This window comes from Eublepharis macularius, chromosome 6, assembly GCF_028583425.1.
Source record: "Eublepharis macularius isolate TG4126 chromosome 6, MPM_Emac_v1.0, whole genome shotgun sequence".
In the NCBI taxonomy this organism is placed as follows: domain Eukaryota; kingdom Metazoa; phylum Chordata; class Lepidosauria; order Squamata; family Eublepharidae; genus Eublepharis; species Eublepharis macularius.
The window spans coordinates 62,705,408-62,730,270 of record NC_072795.1 but is presented as its reverse complement, the minus strand read 5'-3'; the positions used below and the strand labels follow the sequence as shown (position 1 = coordinate 62,730,270).

At 41.8% G+C, this 24,863-nt stretch overlaps 1 protein-coding gene across 2 annotated transcripts; it reads left to right on the top strand.

The window, feature by feature from the left end:
• Positions 1-552: 552 nt before the first annotated feature.
• Positions 553-20,863, top strand: PLEKHB2 (pleckstrin homology domain containing B2). 2 transcript variants are annotated; one of them, XM_054983169.1, is made up of 8 exons: positions 553-652; positions 3,455-3,500; positions 4,500-4,652; positions 9,425-9,527; positions 10,062-10,101; positions 14,884-14,973; positions 15,699-15,807; positions 18,519-20,863. In XM_054983169.1, exons 2-8 carry the CDS (start codon positions 3,464-3,466, stop codon positions 18,653-18,655), a joined length of 669 nt encoding a protein of 222 aa, XP_054839144.1. In that variant the 5' UTR covers positions 553-652; positions 3,455-3,463; the 3' UTR covers positions 18,656-20,863. The 2 variants fall into 2 exon arrangements, with proteins under 2 accessions (XP_054839144.1, XP_054839146.1); XM_054983171.1 differs by lacking the exon at positions 3,455-3,500.
• The last annotated feature ends 4,000 nt before the right edge of the window (positions 20,864-24,863 follow it).

The window sequence follows — 24,863 nt, the reverse complement described above, 5'->3', positions numbered from 1 at the left end:
AAGCCTGCTATTTCCATGTTTTACTTCAATATTGCTCTTTGGTGTTTTTAATGCTTCCCACTATTTTTTGTGGTACTAGCATTTCTTTAGAGCATTTTGGAAGACAAAAGGTTAATGAAAGCATGATATTTCCATGTTTTCATTTATAGAATGCTTTTCTCTTGTGTCTTTAATGCTTCCCAGTATTTCTTGTGGTACTAGCATTTCTTTAGTGCCCGTTCCGGCCTCTTCCGTGGTGTTCCCTGAGCATTTTGGCATGGAAAAATGAATATGAGCGCAGCTTTGTTTTAAGAAAGGGGTAGAAAGAAGAGTGTCTTCAAATCGGCTACCTAAATAGTAGTACAGTCTGGCCAGATTTTAAGAAAAACCTTCACCTCTTTCATCTCTGTGTGTGAAAGCCAACATTCTCAGGGACGAATATCACCTACCAAGGATTTGTTTAAACTTTTGCCTGCGTAGTCCTCCTCTGCTTTCAAATACTACAATTCCCATCAAGCACACTGAGCATGTGCAGTAGCACAGTGACGCAAAGGATCACAGGATAGCCTTGACGTCAGAGACCTGGGTGAGAGGAGTGGATGATTTTTGCCCTCTCCCAGCTAAGAAGGGGGCAAGCGCTTGGCTTCTGTGCGTCTTTCCCCAAGTGCAACAGGTAGGCGAGGATGGAGAGTTTCTTTGGCTCTTCGGGGAACTGGGGTGGGAAGCGGCTAGGGGGCGGGGGTTGCGGGTGGTCGAAGTCTCCCTGGCTTAGAGGCGTCTTTACTTTCCAGGTCAGTCGGGTGCGCCTTGAGTTGCTCTTTAGCTGTCAGTTGAGGCGGAAAAGCCTTGTAGAAATGGGGAAGGCGGCTGCCCGTTGGCTGCAGTTTGTCTAGACGAGAGATGGTCAGATCCAATGAGGTCGCGCTGTCGTGCCCTGTAATCCCCAGGACTGTAGCAAGTGCATCGAGTCTAAATCGCTGCTTTCTCATTCTCCTTCCCGAAGAAGCGAGCTGCAGCCAGGAAAGTTCATACCCTACCACAAATTTTGTTAGTCTTATAGATGCTACTGGACTCTTGCTCTTTTCTACTACATTCTCCTACCATTCGCGCCGAGTCCATGTGCCTTCAGGGTCAGAGTAATGTTGGAGGAGACGAGGATGATGGAGAGCTAAATCTTCGGTAGTTCTGTGGGAGATCGTTTAGTGGCTCTTAGCGTTTGGTGAACCTTGTTTTTAATAAATAAACAACACTTTTGTGGGATCGTTAAAAAACAAAATGTGATTCCAGTGTAAAGTATGGGATATACAGAATGAAATGTTAATTGTCTGTTCTAATCAAGAAAAATACTGAGACCATTCACTAGTTATGCTAAACTAAGCTACTTAAAGTGGATGGGGAGTCCCAGGTTTTTACTAAGATGAGTGAGAAATCCCAAGTCACTGTTCAAGTGTGAGAGGGAAGTAGTGTGTAACTGCTGCACAAATCCTAATTCAACAGCTTCTTTGGGAGAAGGCTTATAAAATTATACTGTTTCAAATAGTTTCCCAGTTGTATTGAATATCTATCTCTGATGCAAACTAATTCTAGAATAACTGCAGAGTATAATTCAAGATCTCTGTATAATAGGCCTTTAATAGCTGGGTGACAGAGCTGTTCCTGCTATAGAAATGTAATGGTGTGGGGGGTGGGTAAGACTCAGTTGAGGAATTTCTGCTTGTTATGCTCTTGTTAAAAACACAGGAACCTTGCTAGGAAAACAAAAAGCCAGAAGTTCTATTGGTTTAATAAAACTGTTCTTTCTTTTAAATTCTTTTTCAAATGGTAGTAATATTGTAGTTATGATTTTTTTCCCATTGAGAACTCAAGTGCTACACTTAAGCTGTGTATGAAAGTTTGTTAGACTAGAACATCTGAGAACGGTTCTGAAGTGTGAAAACTGCCTTAATAGCTATGTAACTAGTATGACAGTGAAACTAATGATGAATGGTTCATGTTGATGGGTAATGGTGGGGAATTACCAACTATTTATGGTTTGTGGAAGGAGATGCAACCTGATAATACAGGCTGGATCACCTAAAGGAATTTGTGGCCTGTTTACTTCGAATGGTGTCACTTCCTTTTCAAGGTTGTAGACTGTGGGGTGTTCTGTGTGCTCATCATGACTTCCTGTCTATACAGTAGTTTAGAGAGCACTGTTCTTTAATTCTGCAAGTTCTGGTATTGCCCAATTCCAGAAGTGCTGCCAAAACTTTCTGACTTCCTCCTTCTTTTGATTCTTACTTCAGCCATCTCTTGAAATGTTGTTGTGAGCTGTGCTTAAAATTGGGAGACTGTAAGATGGCTACAGTGGTAAGGCACGTGTTTTTTGTACAGAAGTTCCCAAGTTCAATCTCCAACAACTCCAGTTAAATGGATCTCTGCTAACTGGTCTGGGATAGTCTCCTGCCCAGGATGATTATTATGCTAAATGATCTAGTGCAGCTTCATATGTTTAGGCCAGTAATGGAGAGTGGAAGGATCCAGGTATCAGTACTCTGACCACATAAATAGATGTAGAAAATAACTAATATTGTGTTTTAGGGCTATATTTAGTTATTTGGCAGAAACAAGCTGTACTATACTTAATGGAGGAAATAGTATTCACGTATACAGTATGCATACATATTTACTTTACTGATGGCTGCCATTCCTAAAACTGCAGTCTCAATCCTGCATGTGTTAATAAAGATGCGGTTAGCCCTCCATTGGCATTGCATACACTCTTCTCTTGCTTTTATTGGCTGGCTTGTTTATCAGGGTTTACCATTGAGGGTGTAGTCCTGCTGCACTCTTACAAGCCTCATTGAACAGGGTGGAATTTAATCCTGAGTACACATGGATAGGATCAGGCTTTAATCAAACAATGAACACGTGTTATTGCTAACTTGCAAATTTCAGGCTGTTTAACTAGCCATTGCCTGCCATAAATGGAAGTAGTCATTCCAGTGCCTGAGCAAACTTTAGTGTTGTTAGATTCCTCCCAAAATGCAGCTTATGTGTTTTTAAGAGCCCCATCCAATGAGCTGTTTTGGTATGTTGTAGCAGCCATTAAGAGGAAAAATCAGCAGCAGAAGAGGAATTTATTTCAACTGCATCTGCTCATTTTATGATATGGTACGTTTTGGTGACTGTTCAGTTGCTGGCTATTTAGAAGCAGAAGAGTCCTTTGTATAGAGATTTCATTAAGGCCATATGTCTGGACTCCTATGGCTTCTTAATGCAAAAAACTGAAGCTGTAAATTTTTATAGAGACTCTGTGGTACTTCTTGTGCAATTATGATGAGAGTCTTCCTGTAATACAACAGTAACATGCTTCTATTGAGATCCCCCCCCCCCTTTAATCCACTTCATGGCAGACCTCTTGGGAGGAAGCCTGTCACATGGTCAGAGAATCTGCTAGTGTGCTATACTGAAGGATCTCCACTTTTCTTTCTAGAGTTGAATTATGGCATTGGTGAAAAGCGGCTGGTTGCTCCGGCAAAGTGAGTAATGGATTTGGACTGCTTTCCTTTTTCTACTGTTTTGGGGCCAAACTAGATGTTACATAGGCAAACAGCAAACCAGTGGTGGTAGTGGTTAACAACCTTGGGCAAGAATACAGTGTGGTAGGGTGAGTGTTAAATATTCCTTCCTCCTGCGTTGCTGCACTAATCAGATAGACAGCACCCCCCACCATGCTTGCATTTCTTTAGAAATAAGTATGTATCAGTAGATCCAGTCATGGATCTCTAGTGTAACATACAGTTTAGTTCTCTGTGGTTGTGTCATGACCTGTCAACATCTTTTCCACACTGTGACACTGAGAGATCTCTGTCTTTTGGTGCTACACCTCTGAAGATGCCAGCCACAGCTGCTGGCGAAACGTCAGGAACTACAATGCCAAGACCACGGCAATACAGCCCGGAAAACCCACAACAACCATTGTTCTCCGGCCGTGAAAGCCTTCGACAATACAACAGAAACTATTCTCATTTGGATTGGTTCTTAAATAGTACTACTTGATATGTTAAAATTCTTTGCTGCAGTTAACACACGTTTTCTATCCGTAGACTACATGTTCAGAAGTAATCCTTTTCTGCCGCATGTCTTGCAAGCCATTTGTAAGAATAAACTGAGTAGCTGCTACAAACAGGATTATGAAATCTTTCTTGATTTTTCAGCTGCTGTTTATACACAGAATGTTCAAGTTAACTCAGCATAGAGTTACTTAGCTTACTTAGGACATCAAGAAGTATCACTAAGTACAAAATTAGTAGTCAATCATTGTGGAATTTAATACTCCTTTTTAAAGAAATTGGAATTCTATCACTTCTATTTCACAAATAATCCCTGTGTTTCTTGGTGAAAACTGTTATTGTTTGAAATATCAGTCACTGAAATGCTAGCAGACCACATCCTAAGCTGAAAGGATTTTTAAACCTTACTCTAGACCAAAATTATTTTCTTAGTGATTTCCATAACAGTTTCCTTAATTCCTTCAGGTACTATATTACGACGTTGGAAAAAGAACTGGTTTGATCTGTGGTCTCATGGACACTTACTATTTTATGATGATCAACATCGGCAGGTTTTTGAGGATAGACTTCACATGAAAATTGACTGTATCAATATCAGAGTGGGAAACGAATGTCGAGGTGAATATGATATGCTTTGTATTTAATCTTTTTTATTCCCTTCCACAAGCAAGCACCTGTTGTCTCTATCTAGAATCACCACTTAGCTTGATGCCATAATACACGTCTGTATGCCAGAGAATGAAGGGTACTTTCTGTGATAACTTTAAAAAAAAAGTAAGCAAGGCATCCATTCCCCAACTTCCCACAACTCTTAATGCAAGTCTGTGATGGTTACTGAGTGGCCCTATATTGAATTGTTCCGCTTTGTTTTCCAGAAATAGAATTCATCTTGCCTCCTCTAAAGATCTAAGCTAGTGTTTCTCAATCTGTTTTTCATGGAGGAATCCCTAAACTAATTTTTGAAATCCTGAGGAACCCCTACCTATGAAAACATTTACAGGCCAGAAAAAGTTGATGGCAGGGAGCGCAGTTCAGTTATTGCTAAATTATTGGGTTCTTGTATTATCAAATCTTACTCACCATGCAGCTCTTTTTCTCTTGGTTTGCCTTTCTGTCACCACCAATGAGGTTGCTCTGTAAAATAGAAGACAAACACAGACACAATACAAATAAATATAACCTTAATAACTGTGATATTGTTACTGGAATGGGTTTCCTTGTGAGTTGGAGGAAGTAGCAAACAAGGAGAAAGCTATGTGAGAGGCAATAACAAGCGAGATCCTCCGCCAATTTTTACCAGATCCCGTCCCCCAGGAAACTAACAAGAGACAGGTGTTTTCCAAAACAAGAGTATTTTTTATTTAATTTAAATTCAAAAACACAGCAGGAGGCAACTCATAAGCACACAAGATTCCTAGGAAAGCAGAGGTGAAAGTGGGAATAGATTTCAGGATTTTTGGGTGATAATTACTTATCAGAGGAATAGAGTAGTCCGTGGAGAAAGAAGGCTTCAAACAGCCAGTGTTCTCGACCAAAGAGGCTCAGAGGGTTCTGAGGGCACAGCGCTTGAATCTGAGTAAGCATGTACAATTTGGCTGGGGTAAAGGCAGAGTACTTAGAGGGCAAACTGTGCCCTGAGACTGGAGAGTGACTTCAGCCCATGAAACCTAAGCAGTTGTGTCCTGGACTATAGACTTGAGTAACTTTGATTGGCCTGCTGGGGTGGGAAGATCAGTTAGCTTGCCTGTTCCTGGTGCCTCACAAAGAAACTGTAAATTCAGTTAAGTGCCTCCAGAGCTGGCTGATGAATTTAGAGTCGCGATTAAGTGTTCCCAGGAAGAACTTAAACTTAGCAGAACTGATTGATGGTCCTAGATTGAGAGATGAGTTTTTAGCTGGGGTTGTGCTCAATGGGAAGAAAGGAAATTGGAATGTCTGAGGGGAGTTGTCTCAAGTGCCTTTCTTCTCAAGGAACAACACATTAAGTGGCTTGGGCAGGTTGGAATTAATAACACCTAATAACTCAGCATTCCATTCCCAAGGCATGTGCATTTTACAGGGCCAGATCTATGGGGTGGGGGGAGGGGGTCACTTGCCCCAGCACTGGCAAACAGAGGGTGCTGGAGTGGCTGCTGGCTGGGAGCGCACACTCCTGGCCCTCTGGCGGCAGCACGGGTGGTGGCTCAGGAGGGCTGGGAAGCCACCTGCACCGTGTGCCTGCTGCGCTGACTGGACGATCTGCTTGCCACGCACTCCTGGTCCTCCAGCAGCAGCTCGGGCGGCTGTGCAGCAGGGCTGGGAGGCCACCTGCACTGTGCGCCTGCTGTGCTGATGGTGCAGCTGGCTTGCTGTGTGCTCCCAGCCCTCCGCATCAGCAGTGCAGGTGGTGGTGCAGGAGGGCTGGGAAGCCGCCTGCGCCGTGTGCCTGCTGCACTAACGGGGCGGCCGGCTTGCTGCATGCTCCCAGCTCTCCAATGGCAGCGCAGGCAGCTTCTGGGGAGACGCCCTGCGTGATGATGTCACAGAAGTGACGTCATCACGCACTTCTGGGAATGCGCACACACGTGAGGACAGGGGCGCAGCCAGACTTGTTTTGCCCCCGGTGGTGGCTCTGGTATTTTAGTCTCCCAGGCGAGAGCCAGCAACGTTTTGGCCTGTTGGGCAGCTTGCTTACTGCAGCATGAAGCGCTTTAGTTAAAGCTTTATGATTATTCCAATCATAAGCAGATATTAAAACGGCAGAGATCTAGGTGGACTGCTTACCATATTTTGATGGATATTTGGGTTATTTGTAGTATTTCAAAATGTTTGTTCCACAATTTCTCACAGATCTCCTAACAATGTCCTAAGGATCCCTGTTGGGAAACTGATCTAAGATGCCTTGGTGGGGGGCAGTGAGGGGAAATCAGTCATCTTAATTTAACATATATGATGTACAGGTATTCATTTCTTGCTGTCCGTGCTTATTGGAGGACTGAAAGATCAATTAGCTATATTTGAAATATATGAAAACTAGCCAGCTTGGGGTCCATCATCAAACTCCTGTGGAAAACAGGATGTTCCTAGTTTGTGTTTACTGCATGGTCATTAAATAATTGGCATCTGAAACTCATTTGCGAAATTGCTATTCCCTAAAGTCAAATAATTTAACATGTCAGAAGGGTTTCTGTTGCGGCTTAGCATCCATACTAGTAGAAAAAGTAGGGTTTTTTGCTTTAAGAAGAGGGTCTGCTGCAGATGCCAGCAACATCTGGCTGTATGCCTCTTTTTGGCAAAAGGAATATTGGAGAATGCTGTAGTTCCCTTCAATGGGACTCAGTTGGCCACACAAAATTGCCTGAATACTTAATGCTTGTTGCCAACTCTGACCTAGTGGATAATGTAGGCTTATAAGATAGCCAGTTGTTCAGATTTCCCTGGCATGTAAGAATTGCCTCCAAGCATTTGTGACTACTTTCTGAAGTTGGAAGAGAGCTGGCTCTCTAACAAAAATAACCAGACTAATAACCATTTGTAGAGTTATTTGCTGCTCAGGTTATTGATCTATTCTGACAACTTCAAAAGTTAGATTTCTCCCTCCCTCCCTCCTCCATGAAAATTCTTTGAGTTTGAACAATAGCTGAGATTTTGCTGGTGTCTTAGATACTAAAAACCAAATGGCTCTGATTTGAGGATACTTTAATCTAGAGAGCCATGAATGGAGAAGACAGATCTTTCTATACACCTGAAACATTCCCTAGGTTTGCAGAAAAATCTGAAATCTAAACTAACTCCAAATGATAAAAAGAGCATCTGTAGCTTTAAAGAGATGCCCTCAGTGGCTGTTGCTAGGCAACCCTAACAGTTCAGCCAGTATTGCAGGCTTGGTTTCTTTCAGTAAAAGGAAGGAGGAGGGGGCAGGGCCTTTTCCCAGGCAGTTTTGGCCTTTGAGGGAGGACTCAATGAGGCCATGCCTAGAAGCAACCACTGCGTGATTTGACTTGCATGATTCACCCAGCCCCAGCTGCTTGCTACTGTTCAACAGCAGCCCTCTCCCCACAATAGCAAATGTAGTATAGTGGTTAGAGCTCAGAGTAGGATTTAGGAGACCCAGGTTCGACTCACCACTCTGCTGTGGAAGTTCACTGGGTGACTTTGAACCAGGCACACACTCTTAGCCTAACCTAGGGTTGTTACAATGATAATATGAAGTGAATGATGTAAGCTGTTTTGTGTCCCCTTTGTGGAGAAAGGCAGTATACAAATTAAGTAAATTACAAAATATAGGTGAAGATGGGAAGCAGATAAAAGGTAAGTTATTTAGTGAGTTTGAAGGAGAAGAGGTCTTAGGGAGAGGTGAGCATATGAAGGCTGCCAGGAGGAGGGGAAAATAGTGTGGGTGTAGGGAATACAGGGAAAAGTGAAGTCCCTCCCACAAGTCTTTGCAGGTTCCCCACCATTCAACTGTGCCATAGGAGAGAGGCTGCTGTGGGTGGGAAGGGGGAAAAATGAAGACATGGCTGCAGACAAAAGTAAATGATAAGGAGAGAAGGAAGCAGAAAAAGAGGAGAGGCTATGGGGTAAGGAAGGGAAAGAGGATAGGGTGAGGGAGGGGGAAATGAGTTGTGGAAATCCTCAAGGACTTGTGGGGGACTTGTTTGTGACTTTCTAAACAACAGAGATCCTAAACACTTCACTCTGCAAGTATTGTTACATGATCTGAAAAACCTTGTGGCTTTCTGTGCCAGCACAGTAGTGACTACAGCTTCTCCCTGTTCAAAAAAGTGTGCCCTGCAGCACAAGGAACTTTTTAAGGCTCTGCTTGGCACCGGGAGTGGTGGTGGTGTCAGGAAAACCTCCGTATGTAGCCCCTTAATGAACTCCTGAAATACCTGGAAAATGCAGCACACCCTTGCCCCTTAATTCTTTACTAGTTAAAAACTTTGTTTTGGAAATTAGCCTTGGATGTATCAGCTTTCCTTGCCAGTTATTGGACTCCTTCACATAGTCAAGCCTCTTTTGAGGATCTGACTTTACTTGAATTACAGTGCAATCCTATGTAGAGTTACTTCACTCCAAGCCCCTTGAAATTAGCGGGCTTATACTAGAGGATTCTCCATAATAATAATAAAGTGCCATCAAGTTTCCACCGACTTATGATGACTCCAACCATGGGGTGTTCAGGGCAAGAGCAGAGGCTGTTTGCAGTTGCCTCCATCTGCATGGCAACCCTAGTCTTTCTTGGTGGCCTTTCATCCAAGTACTAACCATGTCCAACTCTGCTTAGCTTCCAAGCTCTGAGAAGCTCAGCTAGTCAGCTCTGTTCATGTGGCTGCATAGGATTGCACTATTTAGCAAGAAGCTTCTCCACAAAAATGAAAGGATCTCTCCTTGCCTTTTCTTTTGGCCAGGTTTCCAGCCTCCTGAGGGGAAGCCTAGAGATTGCTTGCTGCAGATTGTTTGCCGAGATGGGAAGGTGCTCAACCTCTGTGCGGAAAGTGCTGATGACTGCTTGTAAGTTTCCAAGGGTTGATCACTTCTCTGTTGTTGCAAGCGCAATAACTTCCCTTTTAAGTAGTAGCTTTTGTAACAGGCTCAGGTTTGTAGCTATGTAGATCTCTGAGTGTATACTATGTGAGATTGTAATCTGCTCATTTAAATTACTGTGTGAAACTATTGACCTGTTGAGGGTTTATGACCCTTGAGGATTTTATTCCACACCTTGATACAAAGAAGGGAACTGGGGTTATCAGGGTATATGATATGGACGTATGCTGAACTGGAATAATGGCCTGTCTAGTACGTTATAGCTACTCAGACTGGCAAAACGGGCTGAATTTAAGGACTTTCTGTGTGTGTTTCACTTCTCCCCTAGGCCATTTTCTAGATTTGCTGTCTTAGTAGCTATCATTATTTTTCCTAAAGCGATTGGTGTGGTTTCTCATGTACAATTTAACTGAGGTTTCCTCTCTAGGCTGAAAAATACTTTTGAGTGGTTTTTAATTTTTTTTCTCTTCTTACCTTGTTTGATTCATTCATTCATTTTAGGGCTTGGAAAATTGCTCTCCAAGATTCCAGGACAAATGGAGTAAGTGTTTTTGTTCACAGTGCATAGTGACGAGTAAAGACTGCTAGTAGTCTTTTCACTTCTCTTGCTCTGTTATGTGCTTCTTTGTGGATAACACTTTTACCCTGCAGAAGAAGGACTTGCAGTCTAACTTGGCTCCAGGAGAGAAATCTTTCAAAAGCAGCACAATGGGTTATGCTTGACCAGGGCCAGCTGACAGATGCGTGTTATGCCTACTGGGGAAACCACTATGCTATAGATTAAGAGCCGGGATTTGTGCCGAGGTTGACATCATCCATCATTGATCTGACAGACCATAAGAATGAACATCTGTGGGCATCTGGTAGTTAGCTCAAGTGGAGTTACTGCCAGCACAGTAGAAGATACTGATGTTGTTGATACCATTTAGTAGCACTTGTAGCTCATCTTGATGAAAGGGGCAGCTTACATTCCAAAAGGTGAAGGATACTTTGGAAGGTTATCTGCCGTGCAGGAAAATTACCAAGGAGATATATTTTTTTCAGTTTGGAGAATGAGAGTCAGTATTTTGTAGTGGCCAGCCCATTGGATGATCTGAGGTTGAACAGTGAAAAAAAATTAATTTGGGGAGCATTTGTTGCTCCTAAAAATTCAAAACTCCTAAAAATTCAAAAATGGGTTTAAGAACACACTATTTATGATTAGCCTGTCCCTGTGTGTGTGTCCCTGAGTTTGATGAGCAAGGGACGGGTCCAGTAACACCTTAAAGACCAGCAAGATTTTCCAGGGTATACGTTTTCAAGAGTCAGGCTTCCTTCATCGGACAGCTGAGTCTATTTTACAGGAAAAAGAGTGGTTATATTTTGAGTATCTATGTTTTTTCTTGATGAAGTAAAGTATCCAATTCTGCTACCTTTATGCATGGAAACTGCAGAACGAGTTAGCTGAAGAGTTTTGTGTAATAGTATCATTTTTTGTAAAAGAACGGTAAGAAAAAGAGAACAAAAAATAGCCCTAGGCAGAGCTGCATAGCAGGAGTCTTCACAAGCAATATGTTATGAAAGAAAAGCAGTTCCATCCCTTGTTTTCAGATAGGCCAAACAAACAAAAACCCTCAAGACATTTTTTCTGAACAAATACCATTTGAGACTGGCAATGGGGTAGAATCTGGGGTTAAATCTGAGGTTATCTTCCTCTTCCTCTCCTTTTTAAGTGTGGGATTGACAGGAATGGCACAGGGGGGGGCTTCTTAAAAATAGCTCCCTTGGCACACCATCAATTACGCATTTGTCCACAGCAGCTGAAAGAAAGGAGCTGTTAAATAGACTTACTATTTAGAGGCTCCTTTCTATTTTTTTCAAGAACTGTGTGTTGCTGAGAAGCTCAAAGTGACAGGGGTTTTATCTAATGACAGACCCACTGCCAGAAGAGATAAGGAGGTGATCTCCCTTCCCCTTATCACTGCAGCCCTTCATTTCATGTGGTTTCTTTTTAGAGTCCCCCAGCCACTCTGTGTTTGGGTTGGGCAGGTTAACACAGGAGGTTGCTAGGCGGAAGAGGAAAGTGGAGAAAGAGATCTGCCAGTAGAACATCTGTAGGATACAGCTCACAGATGTTAATTTACTTCAGTGTAACTGTTTGCCTTGCTTTTATATAATTGAGGTATGAAATTCTGATATTGCCAAGATGGCAAAATTCTCTTCTGCTGTACCCTGAGATGCCCATCATTATGATGGGCGAGTACGTATGTTTACATATTGTGGGGTTTTTAGTGTGCAGTACCTCTGCCTATCTAACATTACTATGTTACTCTGAGATTTGTGTTGGGTCCTATTTTTGAGGGCTACCCCTTCATCTGTGTAGCCTAGCCTTGGATTCTGTTTCTTAATCATGCTTGAATGTAATGGGATTTTTGGGACTGGTTTTTATATGCATGATCATTGTTCCTTCTAATAAGCTGATGGCCCCATGCGTGTCAGTAATGTGGTGGCATGGAGACTCCCTAAGGGAAGGTAGAGTTTTTTCCCCTTCATACATGGAGGAATCTCTAGGCATGCAGAAAAAATATTAGATGATGATTTTTTTTTAAAAAAAGAAGAGCTCCCACACCCATCCACCAAACACTGAGCATATATATTACTGTATAGGACACATGGAACATTGAGGGCAATGGAATGACAGTTAAAAAGAGATGGAAAGCGGAGAGGGAAGGAGAAATTGGCCTTCTGGAGTCCCTGTCACCTTATGGTAACCTGGAGAGGGAGATTAGGGTTGGGGTATGTATGTTATGAGATGTGCATCCCCTGACCCAAATTCCTCACCACCTAGCCAGGATACTATATGTTTTTAAGGGCTGTGGCCCCTTTGAAGCTGAAAAGTCTTGTGGCATGGGGGAGACTGATTAGAGTCAAAGCACTTCCTCTGATCCAGTGCTCACTGACGCACATTTCCAGAACTCTCTTTAAATGGCATAGAAGGCAGAGCCTCTTTAAAATACCTTTCAATTCTAATTTTACCTTCTATGCAGGATATGTGCTGTGAAGAACACATTCCCGAGCTCCCTCTTGCATGGCATTTGATTTCTGAGCTCCAGGACTGGATGAGCTGGAAACTACTCATTTAACCCAGGAGCTCAAAAAGGGCTGCACTGTTGTGTTGTTGGTACATCCTGATGGTGGCATGAATTTTGGATGAGAGGGAAAGCACTTCCTCTTGTCTTAATTTCCATGCTCAGAAGTGCGGCGTTCACCAACTCCAATCCCATTCAGCACAAGGAGGAAGAGGTAAACAAGGCTAGGTGTAAGTCTAGGTGTAGCTTTTTGCTCCTTTCAGCATTCAGGGCGGTTGTGCTACAGAGCTAGGAATGGGGTTGCTTGTTTGGCCCCAGAGCAGAAATTATGCTATGGACAGTGAGAGCTGCCTAATCCCCCACCCCATTCCTTGCTATCCTCCATGTTGTAAAACTTGGGTTGTACATAGAGATGTGAAATTTCTGGAAATGTTTAAGCCATGGGGGAAAAATAAGTTTTGGGAAATTTTGGGAAAAATTGAAACTCAGTAAAAGTGGTTCTGAAGAAAGCTGACAGGAAGGAAGGGGATTCATTTGAAATGTGATGCTGGTGGAGAGTTTTGCAGATACCATGGATGGCCAAAAAGACAAATAAGGGGTTCTAGATCAAATCAAGCCTGAATTCTCCCTAGAAGCTAAAATGACGAGACTGAGGCTATCGTACATTGGTCACATAGGACAAGACTCACTGGAAAAAACAATATCGTTAGGAAAAGTGGAAGGCAGTAGGAAAAAAGGATGACCCAAAATGAGATGGCTGGAAATAAAGGAAGCCACACCCACCAGTTTGCAAGATCTGAGCAAGGCCATTAATGATAGGACATTTTGGAAGTCTTTCATTTAAAGGGTCGTCAAAAGTCAGAAGCAACTTGATGGTATGTAACACATGCACAAAAAGTATTGTTATCCAGCACTTGGTTATCCAGGATGCTTAGCTGGTGATGGCAGGTGGCATCATCCTTGGGTGCCTCTGTCCCCTTCAGCTATCAGGAGCCAGCCCTGCCAGAGTTCTTCTGGACAGCTGGCCTGCTTATTTGCCTACTGCATAGGACAGCTCTGTTGATTAAGAGGGCAGGGGAAGTGGGAGCTGTTCCTCTGGCATTTCTAATGGGGTCGAATTTGGAAATTGTACATTCCTCTTTGTAGGGAGCAGAGCAATAAGCTTGAATATCCAGCTCATTGCATTGACTGGCAGCCCCCATTCCACCTGAGTGCTTGATAACAAATTTTTTATTATGCATGCAATATTTAGTTTCCTACCAAACTAAGCATGTTTTGCTGCTACAACAACTTAGGATGCATCCTTTATGACTCAGTTAGTATATAAAATTATATTAATTGTCATCTTGATAGGATCTGAAAGTATAAATTCTTGAGTCTTCTACAATTGCCACTTACCTAGTATATCTGGGGAGAATAGCAGTCTCTCTCAGATGAGCTGGCCAGTAAAGGTGGTTGCTCCTACTTAGGCATGTACATGCTCACACCTCTCGCCATCATGTTGTTTCCTGTATCCGCCAAACGCAGAATGTCTCTGGTCCAGTGTGCTCATGAAATGTTGTCCCACAGAGCTTTTCGTTGTCTCACTAGAAGTATTACAGTTCCTTTTCGTAAGCATGTAAAACTGGGACAAAAAGCTGGTATCACTTGGTCATGCTCATTGCAGCTCAGGGAAAAGTACTGAATGGTTGTCGGCCGTGCTTGTCAGGCCCTCTGTGTAGTGGGCACTGAAGAACAGTAACATGACAGAAATACTTTGTATCTGACAAAATGAGTTTTGACTCATGAAAGCTTACACCCTGGATAATTTTGTTGCTCTAAGGTTCTGCTGGACTCAAATTTTGTTGAACAACAAAGTATCTTTGTGATATTTGTGCATGGTGAGCAAGAAAAGAATTCTTCAATGTGGCTGAAAAGAATAGGGTATGTTCAGGAGTGGAGGGGAAAGGTGCAGGTCTGTTCAGGTAATAGTTTTTTAATGGCGCAGGAATCAGTGGAAGGGTTCTTGCACCAGAGCAAAACATTGTCAGCAGGTCAAATCTGTGGGATCCAACAGTTAAGGACTTGTTTGCAAAGGAGAGGCTCTTAATGTACTAAGAAGATGCTAATTTTTCTTTGTTTTATAATGTTCTGGTATGGTGTTTATTCACTTTGAGAGAGATAACTGCTTGTGTGTGTGTGTGTGTGTGTGTGTGTGTGTGTGTGTGTGTGTGTATGTCTGTGTTTTTAAAATGTGCATGTGTTAATCTACCCAGGCCTGTATTGGTTCTGAAGTGACATATGATGACTCTACAATTTCTTCAGCTCCCCCTCCTTACACAGCTTATGCCATACCATCATCTGAGGTAGGTAAAATAGAAGAGAGTTAGAGCAAATTGCTTAAACCTGTAACTCTTATCAGTCACCTGTTACATGTATGGCATGTTACCTGTGAGTAAAGTTTGTTGACAGCTTCCTCCGTCATGAATTCATAAGCGGCATCTTCAAGGATCACCAGTTAGTTTGAATTATTCTGTGCATTATGCCCATAATTCTAAGTTGTAATGCAGGATTTAAAGCCACATTCAGCATGTATCATAGCATCAGACATTGCATACGCGCAGGGCTGGCGCGCCCATTTAGGCCAGATAGGCGGTGGCCTCAGGGCGCAGGGGCACCGGAGGGGGTGTCAGGGGCGGAGGCGCATGCCGCAGAGCTGGCGTGGCTGGGCTGCAGCTGCTGCAGCCAGTCAGCCCTGTGCCATCGCCGCCACATGCCCCCAGCCGGGCGCAGCAGCTGTGAGCTGCTGCTGGAGCAGCGTGCTGAGCGCGGCGCAGCCTCCGCCCGCCACCCCAGCCATCTGCTGGCCAATGCCACCGGCTTGCGCTGCATGATGACGTCTGTGGTGCATGCGCACTATGCGCGTGCATGGGGGGTTGGCCGCAGGCGCCAGAAACCCTGGCGCCGGCAGTGCATATGCACGCTCCTTAAATAAGGCTTCCAGTTTAAAAGCTTGAATTACAGCACCTCATAGAGAAAAAAAATCCTCTAATATGTTTAGTCACATATTCATTGTTTGTAATTTTATCAGGTTTATGGCTACCCACAGTACAACAGTGTTTATCCACCTCCAGGGGCTCAGGTCATCTTTACTTCTAATGGACAGACATATGCAATCCCTTACCAGTATCCAAACCAAGGTAACTTGTGGTATTTGTTTTCTCTGCTGTAATTTGTTTATTTAAAACTTCATATTCCATATGTTTAACTTTTTAGAAAGGCTTTTTCTTTTCTTACTTCACAGTAAATCAGTATGGGGGAAAAATGTATTGTACCAACCATCACCCTTCTCATACACATGGCAGTAAATCCCTAGTCCCAATTTATAAAGTCAAAATATTAGTTTAGTCACAGTCATGTGATGTTCACTGTTGGACTACAATTGACAAATCCTCACTTTTGATATGAAGCTCACTGCATGACTATGGACTAGTCTCATTTTTTCAGCCCAACATGCCTTAAAGGATTTTTGCGAGGATAAAATGGAGGAGGGGAGAACTGAGAATGCTACCTTTGCTGCAGCTGAGGGGAGAAGAAGGGTAGGATAGGACACTTTATCTGAAGAATATAACATTTTTTTTAAAAAAAGTAGAATTCTGACCTTCTAATGAGGGATACTCTTCATGCACTTCCAGATATTGTCAGCAAAAAAATTGGGGGAGGGAAAGGTATCTGTCCCCCCTCCGTTATTGTACATCATTGCTCTGTTAAGCATATTCTACTTCCATTTGTTCTGTGGAAAAAAGGAGGAGAGGATTCCCTTTGACTAACAAAAAAGCTATGAGGGATGGGGGCGTACTTAGGAGGAGAATTCATTGAGAGTGAATGAAAAAGTTGGTTGGTCCAATCCATGTTCTTTAATGTATTCCATACTGAGAACCTCATGCAAGAAATGGCTTATTCTTATCATATATCCAGAGAAGATTTAAGTTCTCAATCCATGTTTGCCTTATTGCTTCCCATCTTAGACCAGCTTAATTGAAATATGATGAGGCAATCATGTGGCAACTGATAGGATTGTACCCCCTCTTATATGGTAGCTGCACTTACTTTATTGAACTGCTTTTGAACTTTTCCTTCTTGTGTGACTTACCCAGTTACTAGCTCTGAGACATGAAAAGTTAATGTGCTCTCACAATTTTTTTTATGAGTCCTGTGTCACGTTGCCACCTGTTCCACGTGTAATTTAAACATTGGGTGTAGTTCCACGGATCACTCTGCCTAGAGTGAGGGAGGCTGAGCTAGAACAAGAAGCTGCCTTCCCCTCAACACCCCCATGTGAAAGGCTGTCTGTATTCTGAAGTGAATCTTACATTGAGGCTTAGGAACAGCCTTGGGTGGGGGGGGGGTGCGGCTTAGCCTGAGCTTAATGGGTCAAGGTAATAAACTGTTGAGGAAAAATGGAGGAAAATAATAAAACATTTCTATGAAATGTAGGGTGTGGGAGCTGAAAAGCTTTCCAGAGTTTGGTCAGATAACTTCAGGAGATGCACAGCCTCTCCCCCCACCCCAAGACCCCATTATGTCTCTAGGCTTGCCTACCATCTTGAAATATCTTAGAGCTTGCTTAGCTCTCTTGGAGAGACAACAAATTTCCATGCAGACTAAAATAGGCTTAAGCTAGAGAAGAAGATTGTTCTACTCATTGTGAGCTAATTTTAGAACTTTTCAGGGAGATTACATTTGACTTCTAATGTATGCGAGCATGGTGTGCTAAGCAAATGCGTATCCTGAGCCAGGTAATTATGAGTTTCATCGGCACTGCTGATCAGAAGAGATCTGATCCAAGCCCTCTACACAAGGCAGGATAATTTCCAGGGTTGTATGCGCTCTGGCTTTCATTACAGCCCAGAAATGCCAGGTGACAGCCACTTTATCCTGCAGTTTTAGCAGCATAAAATTCCTGGGGTTTTCTCCATGCGCTCTTCTTCTCCCCTTTTCTTTACAATATTTTAATCTGCGCTTGGAGTGAAATATACTTTGCTACAGGAGCATCACTTAGCAGCTGCACACTGTGATGCTGGTTGCATTTTGAATATTTCTTAGGCAACAGGATCCAATAACATGTTCAAAGCAGCCACAAATACTACTGATTTAGAACCACTCCACATTTTTCTACTACTTCTCATATGGCAGTGGAGGAAAATGGAAATATTCAGTATGTGAAAAGAATACTGCACGGCAGTCTCTTGCCTGTGGTCTGTGCACTGCAATGTGAGCAAAAATACTCAGGATTTGGAACAGATATACCAGGAGCTGGTAGACAACCTACTTAAAGATGTTTATTGTAACTAAAACCTACCTCTCCCAGAGTTCTTGGTTCAAGGCACTTCTTGACCATTGATGGTTGCAGGATAGCTCACTTCACTCAAAGCACAAAGCACTAAGTCTCGAGGAGATCAAAAAGGAGGGGTTACAGTGAAACCCTATGCTGCATATAGAATGTCAATTTCAATTTTCTATTTTCCATGTCTTCATTAATCAATTCTATACATACATTCAGTCACACCATCCCAAAGACAAATAACAGGACTCACTTCGGACTTATGCACAAAATATATTTATTGGAAATGGGATGGTGTGACTGAATGTATGTATAGAATTGATTAATGAGGACGTGGAAAATAGAAAATTGAAATTGACATTCCATATGCGGCATAGGGTTTCATTGTAACCCCTCCTTTTTGATCTCCTCGAGCCTTAGTGCTTTGCTTTTTTCTATCAGCAGGAAATTTGCTGCCTGCTGAACATTAGACCTAACTTCATAGTAGAGTAGAGTAGTAGTAGAAAGGAACAAAGTTATTTTCCTCCCAAAGATTGATAAAACTTATTTTAACGGTCTTCTTTCCAGGTACTTATGGTCAGCCTCCCACAAACCATGTCATCATTCGAGAACGGTACCGGGATAACAGTGGAGATCTTGCCTTGGGCATGCTTGCGGGAGCAGCAACAGGAATGGCCCTGGGCTCATTGTTCTGGGTATTTTAGGCTTCCTCTGGAGTTCCAAAGCAAGGAAGACCCAACCCCTTTTATTTATTCTGCGTGCAATAATTATGTATATTTTTAAAGTACTCCTCTTTAGTTGACAGATTTTTCATAAGTTCTAGTAATATTTTTGCTAGCAACTCACTGGAACTGTGTTTTAACTAAGTCCTAGCCACCACAAGGGCATATTTTAGTTGAAATGCGGTTAGCACAACGGCTCATTGTCATATGAGCTTGTGATTGTATGCATTGATTAATAAATAGCAGTAATATTAATGAAGGATCACTAATGAAGGATAAATGGCAATGCTTAACTAAATTTTATAGTCCAAAATCAACCTTTTTGTTAAAATCACATGGGCTGCAGACTTGAAATACTAACTGCAAAATAGGGCAGCATGATAATAGGAAAATGTGCTGCACTTTGGGCTCCAGGTTATTTGAATCAGATACTGTTTTACTTCTCCTTGAATGGAGATGGTACTTCAGTAGATACTCCATAGGATCCATTTGATTTTTTCAGTATTCTGAAAGCTCTTACATTTCTGTAGCTGGTTGGGTCGACAAAAATTGCATACTCCGCAGCATATATTACTTTACTGTGCAAACTCTCCCCAAAGGCAAAACGATAAAGTTTGCAATTTACTGTTTCTTCCCAAAATAATAGCACCCTTGCTTAGAAAAGGGGAAATAGTTTTGTCACAATGTAAATAATTTCTGCTTACTAGAAATTGCAGCTCAGGTTAGTTCCTTGTGTTTCAGTGTCTGAGCCCTTTCTGACTGGAGGCATTTTTGCTAGAACAGTAAAGTCTACTAGCAACTCAGTTCAGTCTGGTCATGAAAGTCCTTTCTAGTCCTAAATAGATAGATAATGGAATTGGGCTTCAAAGCGTTGAAAACATTTTTAAAAACCTTGATAGTAGAAGTTTTGGGCCCTGACCTGGGTAGCCCAGGTGAGCCTGATCATGTCAGATCTCAGAAGCTAAGCAGGGTAAGCCTTGGTTAATAATTGGATGGGAGACCTGCAAGAAAAACCAGGGTTGCAGAGACAGGCAATGGCAAACAACCTCTGTTAGTTTCTTGCCATGAAAACCAAGGGTTGCCATAAGTCAACTATGACACCACAGGTGTTTTGGAATCCTTTACTTGTAGCGTGTAAGTTTGCACAAAATGACTCTCCACATCTCATCTGCAGCTGCAAACCAAGAAAATTACTTGCTTTTTTCTGATGTAGCACAATGAAATCAGATTCTCAGTCATTAAGACTGTTGTATTTGTAGTCTCCGGTCTTGCATACTCTTCTACTTCAGCGCCTTCACTTTCTACTTTTGACATATACAACTCTGTAACAGGATGGAGCAAGCTCTCCTTGGAAAATGATTAGCTTTAGTGGAGTAGGGTGCCAAAGCTTTACTCTTAGGATATTTTTATACATTCAGTTACTTGTATATCTTACTAAAATCTGAAATGTAGGTAAAATTCATCAATATCTGTGTTGTGCTCCTAGCCAAATGTTAACAGCAGTAAGAAAGGAAGACTTTGGTGCAGCCATTTGTCAAAATAGTAAATGTTAATACAGTTATATTTTGTTCCCAGTGAAGCAGAGTAACACAATTACAGCGCTTGGCAAAAGTATTAGTAGTCTTTATATAGTGACTAACGGTACATCTCAAATGAAAATGTGTGCTGCTATTTTGCCTTGGGAGATATAGGCAGTGCTGAGAAACCATAGTCACATCCAGCAATTGTTGAATTTGAAAGTCTGTGCTTTTAATTAACATCCACACTGAGATGTTTGTTCTTACAAATGACTAGAATAAATAAACAGCACTGTGAACTGAAGAAAATATGAACAGAAGATATCAAGTGCTTCATAAGTGTGGGACCATCATGTAAATTCTTGTGCAGGTATTTCTGAAGCCTTTAAACCACTCAGACTAGCAGTGGACTCCTAAGCAGGGTTTTCCCTTTCTAAACCCAATGGCTTCAGTGGATTTAGAACGTTATTCTGCTCAGGATTGCACTGTACCCCTGTGATAGAGGCAGGCTTAGCTTCTGCTATGATTTATACTTTGTCAAGAATTATTTTTAAAAGAGCTCCTTATTTTCTGTGTTACTCTGTGCAGTTGTCTTGAAATACATAGAAAGCAGAAATTTTAGGTATTTGTATTTGATTATGAAAAACAAAATAAATGTAGTGTTGGAACTGCTGGTAAGCGTGATCGTTTATTACTTGCCTATTATTAAAAGTCCACAGTAACCTTTTAGACTAATTGTGTCTGATTTTATTTGCAGGCAGTGAACAAAGAAACAGCTCTTTAATCATTTTAATTATGTAGTCATTGTGGTGTTTTTAATACTTGAGCATTCTGTATTGATGTGTTTTTGTAGATTGCTGTGATGATTACGGAAGCCACCTTGCACATAGGAAAGCAGGGTACAAATTTTTCAGTAAATAAAATTCACAGTTAATTCTAGGAAGGCATATGGGTGATGTTATTTGCAAAAGATTTTGCAGATAAGTCAGAGGACTACTGATGGTTCCATGCTGGTGGTATAACAATCTGACAGGCAACTTGGCAAGCTTTCAAATGGTCTTTAGGCTGATTAGATTTGTCCTGAGTATTCTACCACTTGTGCTCTATCCATCATTTCAGCTGTTCCATATCTAGCAGTTCTCCCTCTGAAAGCCAGGTGTTTGCTTTGATTCAGTTTAGGGCATCTGGGAGCCATCTCCATCCATCTGGGTCAGTTCCTGTTCCAGAAATCAATGACAGTATGGCAGAAAGGCTTGCCATGTCAGCTGAGAATATGCTGAAGCCAGCCTGAAATTCCATTGGATGCAACAATTTACAGGGTAGATCAATTTAAAAACAGTTTGCCATCTTTGTGGACACTACAATGTCCTTTGGTTCCAATCCTTACCAGCTAATAAAATTCCGCCCCCCACCCCCGCCAAACTATTAAATCAGGTTTTATACTAACTCTGTATTGTCAGTATAGCTTCATAAGATCAATATGGAATGGAAATTAGAATTGGAAGTAGTGTTCTTTTGCTGCATAAATTGTCTTAAATATCTATTATGTTGATAGAAATTTAAAACAGGTATATTTTCTGGGTTATTTTCAATGTCAAAGGATACTGTTCAAGACTAACTGGATTTCCAGGATATGAGGTTTTGAGAAGTGCTCTGACTCCCGAAAGTTCATACCCTAGAAATCTAGCTGGTCTTTAAGGTGCTACTGGTCCTGAATCTTGCTCTTTCACTACAGATCAAGATGGCTACACACCCGAAAAGATTCCATTAAGAGGATATACCATAGGAGTGTATTGGAGGGCAGGGGGAATAAGATGGAATGAGAGGGAATATTAAGGGGACTTGCTATTAAATCAGCAGAAGTTAGCATTTCTTGAACTTTTTAAAAGGAACATTTCTGGAAAATTATTTACATGGAAAGAACTTGGAGAATTTTAAAGAATTTCATTAAACTCAGTTGTACTGAAATACTATGTTCAGAAGCAGGGTCCTCAATTGGGAATTGCCAAAAGAGGTCCAGTGTGCTGTAGGGGTTAGTGTTAGACTAGGATCTGGGTGACCCAGGTTTGAAGCCCCACTCTGATATAGAAACTCACTGGGTAATTTTGGGCCAGCCACATACTCTCAGGATAACCTACCTCACAGAGTTGTCGTGAGACAAAATGGAAGGAGAGGAGAACTGTAAGCCACTTCGGGTCCCCATGGGGGAGAAAGATGGGATAGAAATAAAATAAATTTTAATTAATTGTATTGGATATTTAGCCAGTCCTCCCTGCAAGCAGGCTCAGGGCAGGTTATAATCAGAACAAACAATATATAATACCATATAAATACCATATAAAAACACAAAAGTCTCAACATGGCATCTAATTAGCTTAAAGTGCAGCAAACGTAACCGGAACCTTAGAGTACAGGTTGGCAGAACTACCTGAGTCACCACGGCAGGTGCAGGGAGGCCAAAAAATGAGGGACCGCCTGCCTCAGCTCTAAGCCTGGCAGAACAGCTGTTTTACAGGCCCTGGGGTACACTAACAAATCTTGCAGGACCCAGATCTCAGCTAGAAGAGTGTTCCACCAGGCTCATCCCAGAAGCGAGAAAGTAGATATAAATGACCTGCCAACATCTTTTCCACACTGTGACACTGAGAGATCTCTGTCTTTTGGTGCTACACCTCTGAAGATGCCAGCCACAGCTGCTGGCGAAACGTCAGGAACTACAATGCCAAGACCACGGCAATACAGCCCGGAAAACCCACAACAACCACCTGGTTGAGATACTTTTTGATGCAGATTATGTAGCATTGCAATTTCAGCATTGAATTTACTGTTGATGGATTCTTTGGTAACAGTGGCATCCTAAGCCAGTGTTGGACTCATTTGACTTCAGTGGACTTAGAGTAACTCTGCTTATGACGGCAAGAAAGATGGTAAGAAAGCAGCTCTAAGCAGGCATACTCAGTGTTCTTAGGCATACATGAGTAAGCCCAATTGGACTGACCTGAGTAAGATTCTGAGTAGGCCTGCTTTGGATGACACTATAAGGGTCACTTTATGTACCTATATGCAACAATGGTAAAATGAGATTTTAAAAATGGGGAACATAAAGGAAACAAATGCCATCTTCTGGGTATGGAGCAGGGGTCACTGGGTGTGTGTGTGTGCGTGTGGTGGGGAGGTAGTTGTGAATTTCCTGCATTATGCAGGGAGTTGGACTAGATGACCCTGGAGGTCCCTTCTAACCCTATAATAACAATAATAATACAATAACAACATTTGATTTATATACCACCCTTCAGGACAAATCAGCCTGTGAGGTGGATGGGGCTGAGAGAGCTCCTAAAAGCTGTGACTGACCCAAGGTCACCCAGCTGGCTTCAAGTGGAGGAGTGGGGAATCAAACCTGGTTCTCCAGATCAGAGTCCTGCTGCTCTTAACCACGACATCAAACTGGCTCTCTATGAAATCACAGGGAGGAAACGTTTGAAGACTTTTCACAAAAAAAGGCTTCAGTATTGTGATATAGATTACAATTACAACATTTCATTTGTGCTAAATATTACTGGATTTAATGAACATTGGTGCAATCTTAAGCAGGGCAACTCTCTCTTCCAGCTAAAGGAGATGTATTTTGTCTGCACTGGGGGGAAAGCAATTATTAAATGAATGGTTGTCTCTCTTTTCTGTTGTATGGGATGATCAGGTTGCATCAGTGCTTTGCTCTCACCACCATCTAATCCAAGTCTGCAATACACCTTAAGGTTTTTCAAATATCACATCAAACAGGGGCTTCTTTATCAGGTGGAAAGCACTCCCCGCTCTTTGATTTGTGTATGGAACAGTCAGTTCTGGTATCCTTGGGAATTCAAAACCTTTCTCCCTATTTTGTAACCTTTTAGTTAGTTCTAATAAAAATAGTATTCAATGGCTGTCTTAGAATTTTTTTTCTGGGTTGACACAGGTAGGAACTGAGCCACCAGATGGCAGGCAAAATCAAGCAATGCCTACAGCATACCATCAGTTTCAATAGGGTTTAATCTGCAGTGGCTTTCCTGCCAGTTACTGATGGGACACAAACAATGAGGGGAACCTTTGGCAGGCAAACAAAAGATGAGCACAAAATAAGTTTACAAATTCTTATTTTTAAAAGATTTTATGTCAATGCCAATTTAATGCACTTTAGTACTGGACAGTGACTTAACTGAAAAGAAAAATACTATTTCAAAGTGATTATGCAAACAGACAGCAAAGCAACTAAGAATGTGGGAAGGGAAGGGAAAACTATTTTGAATGAAGCTGACAACTTGACATGCAAATCTGACATTTTATTTACATTATTTTTAGTCTGCCTTTCTCATTGACACTCAAGGTGGATTACACAGTGGAGTTAGCACAGCCAGTTTCAAAGGTATTTCAACAAACAATAGAAGAATGGATATATGCAAATTCATAAAGATTTAAAACCAGTACAAATCCAATACAGAGCTGAAGAAATGTTGAAACAGAGCATAAGCAATTCTAAGTCTGACATATTAAACACAGTTATTTACAGCAACAAACAGTACATAGAAATAAATTCAATAGTCCCTATCTAAGAAACTATCCAATAGGATCATACTTACAGCAACAGACAGTACATAGAAGTAAAGTTTATAGGTCCTATTCCTTTATTAACA

Excerpts from the sequence above, each read along its gene's own strand:
- PLEKHB2 (XM_054983169.1), top strand. The coding sequence starts at position 3,464 with ATGGCATTGGTGAAAAGCGGCTGGTTGCTCCGGCAAA. Across the intron at positions 9,528-10,061 it reads GAAAGTGCTGATGACTGCTT|GGCTTGGAAAATTGCTCTCC; the intron begins GTAAGTTTCCAA and ends CATTCATTTTAG. Across the intron at positions 10,102-14,883 it reads AAGATTCCAGGACAAATGGA|GCCTGTATTGGTTCTGAAGT; the intron begins GTAAGTGTTTTT and ends TAATCTACCCAG.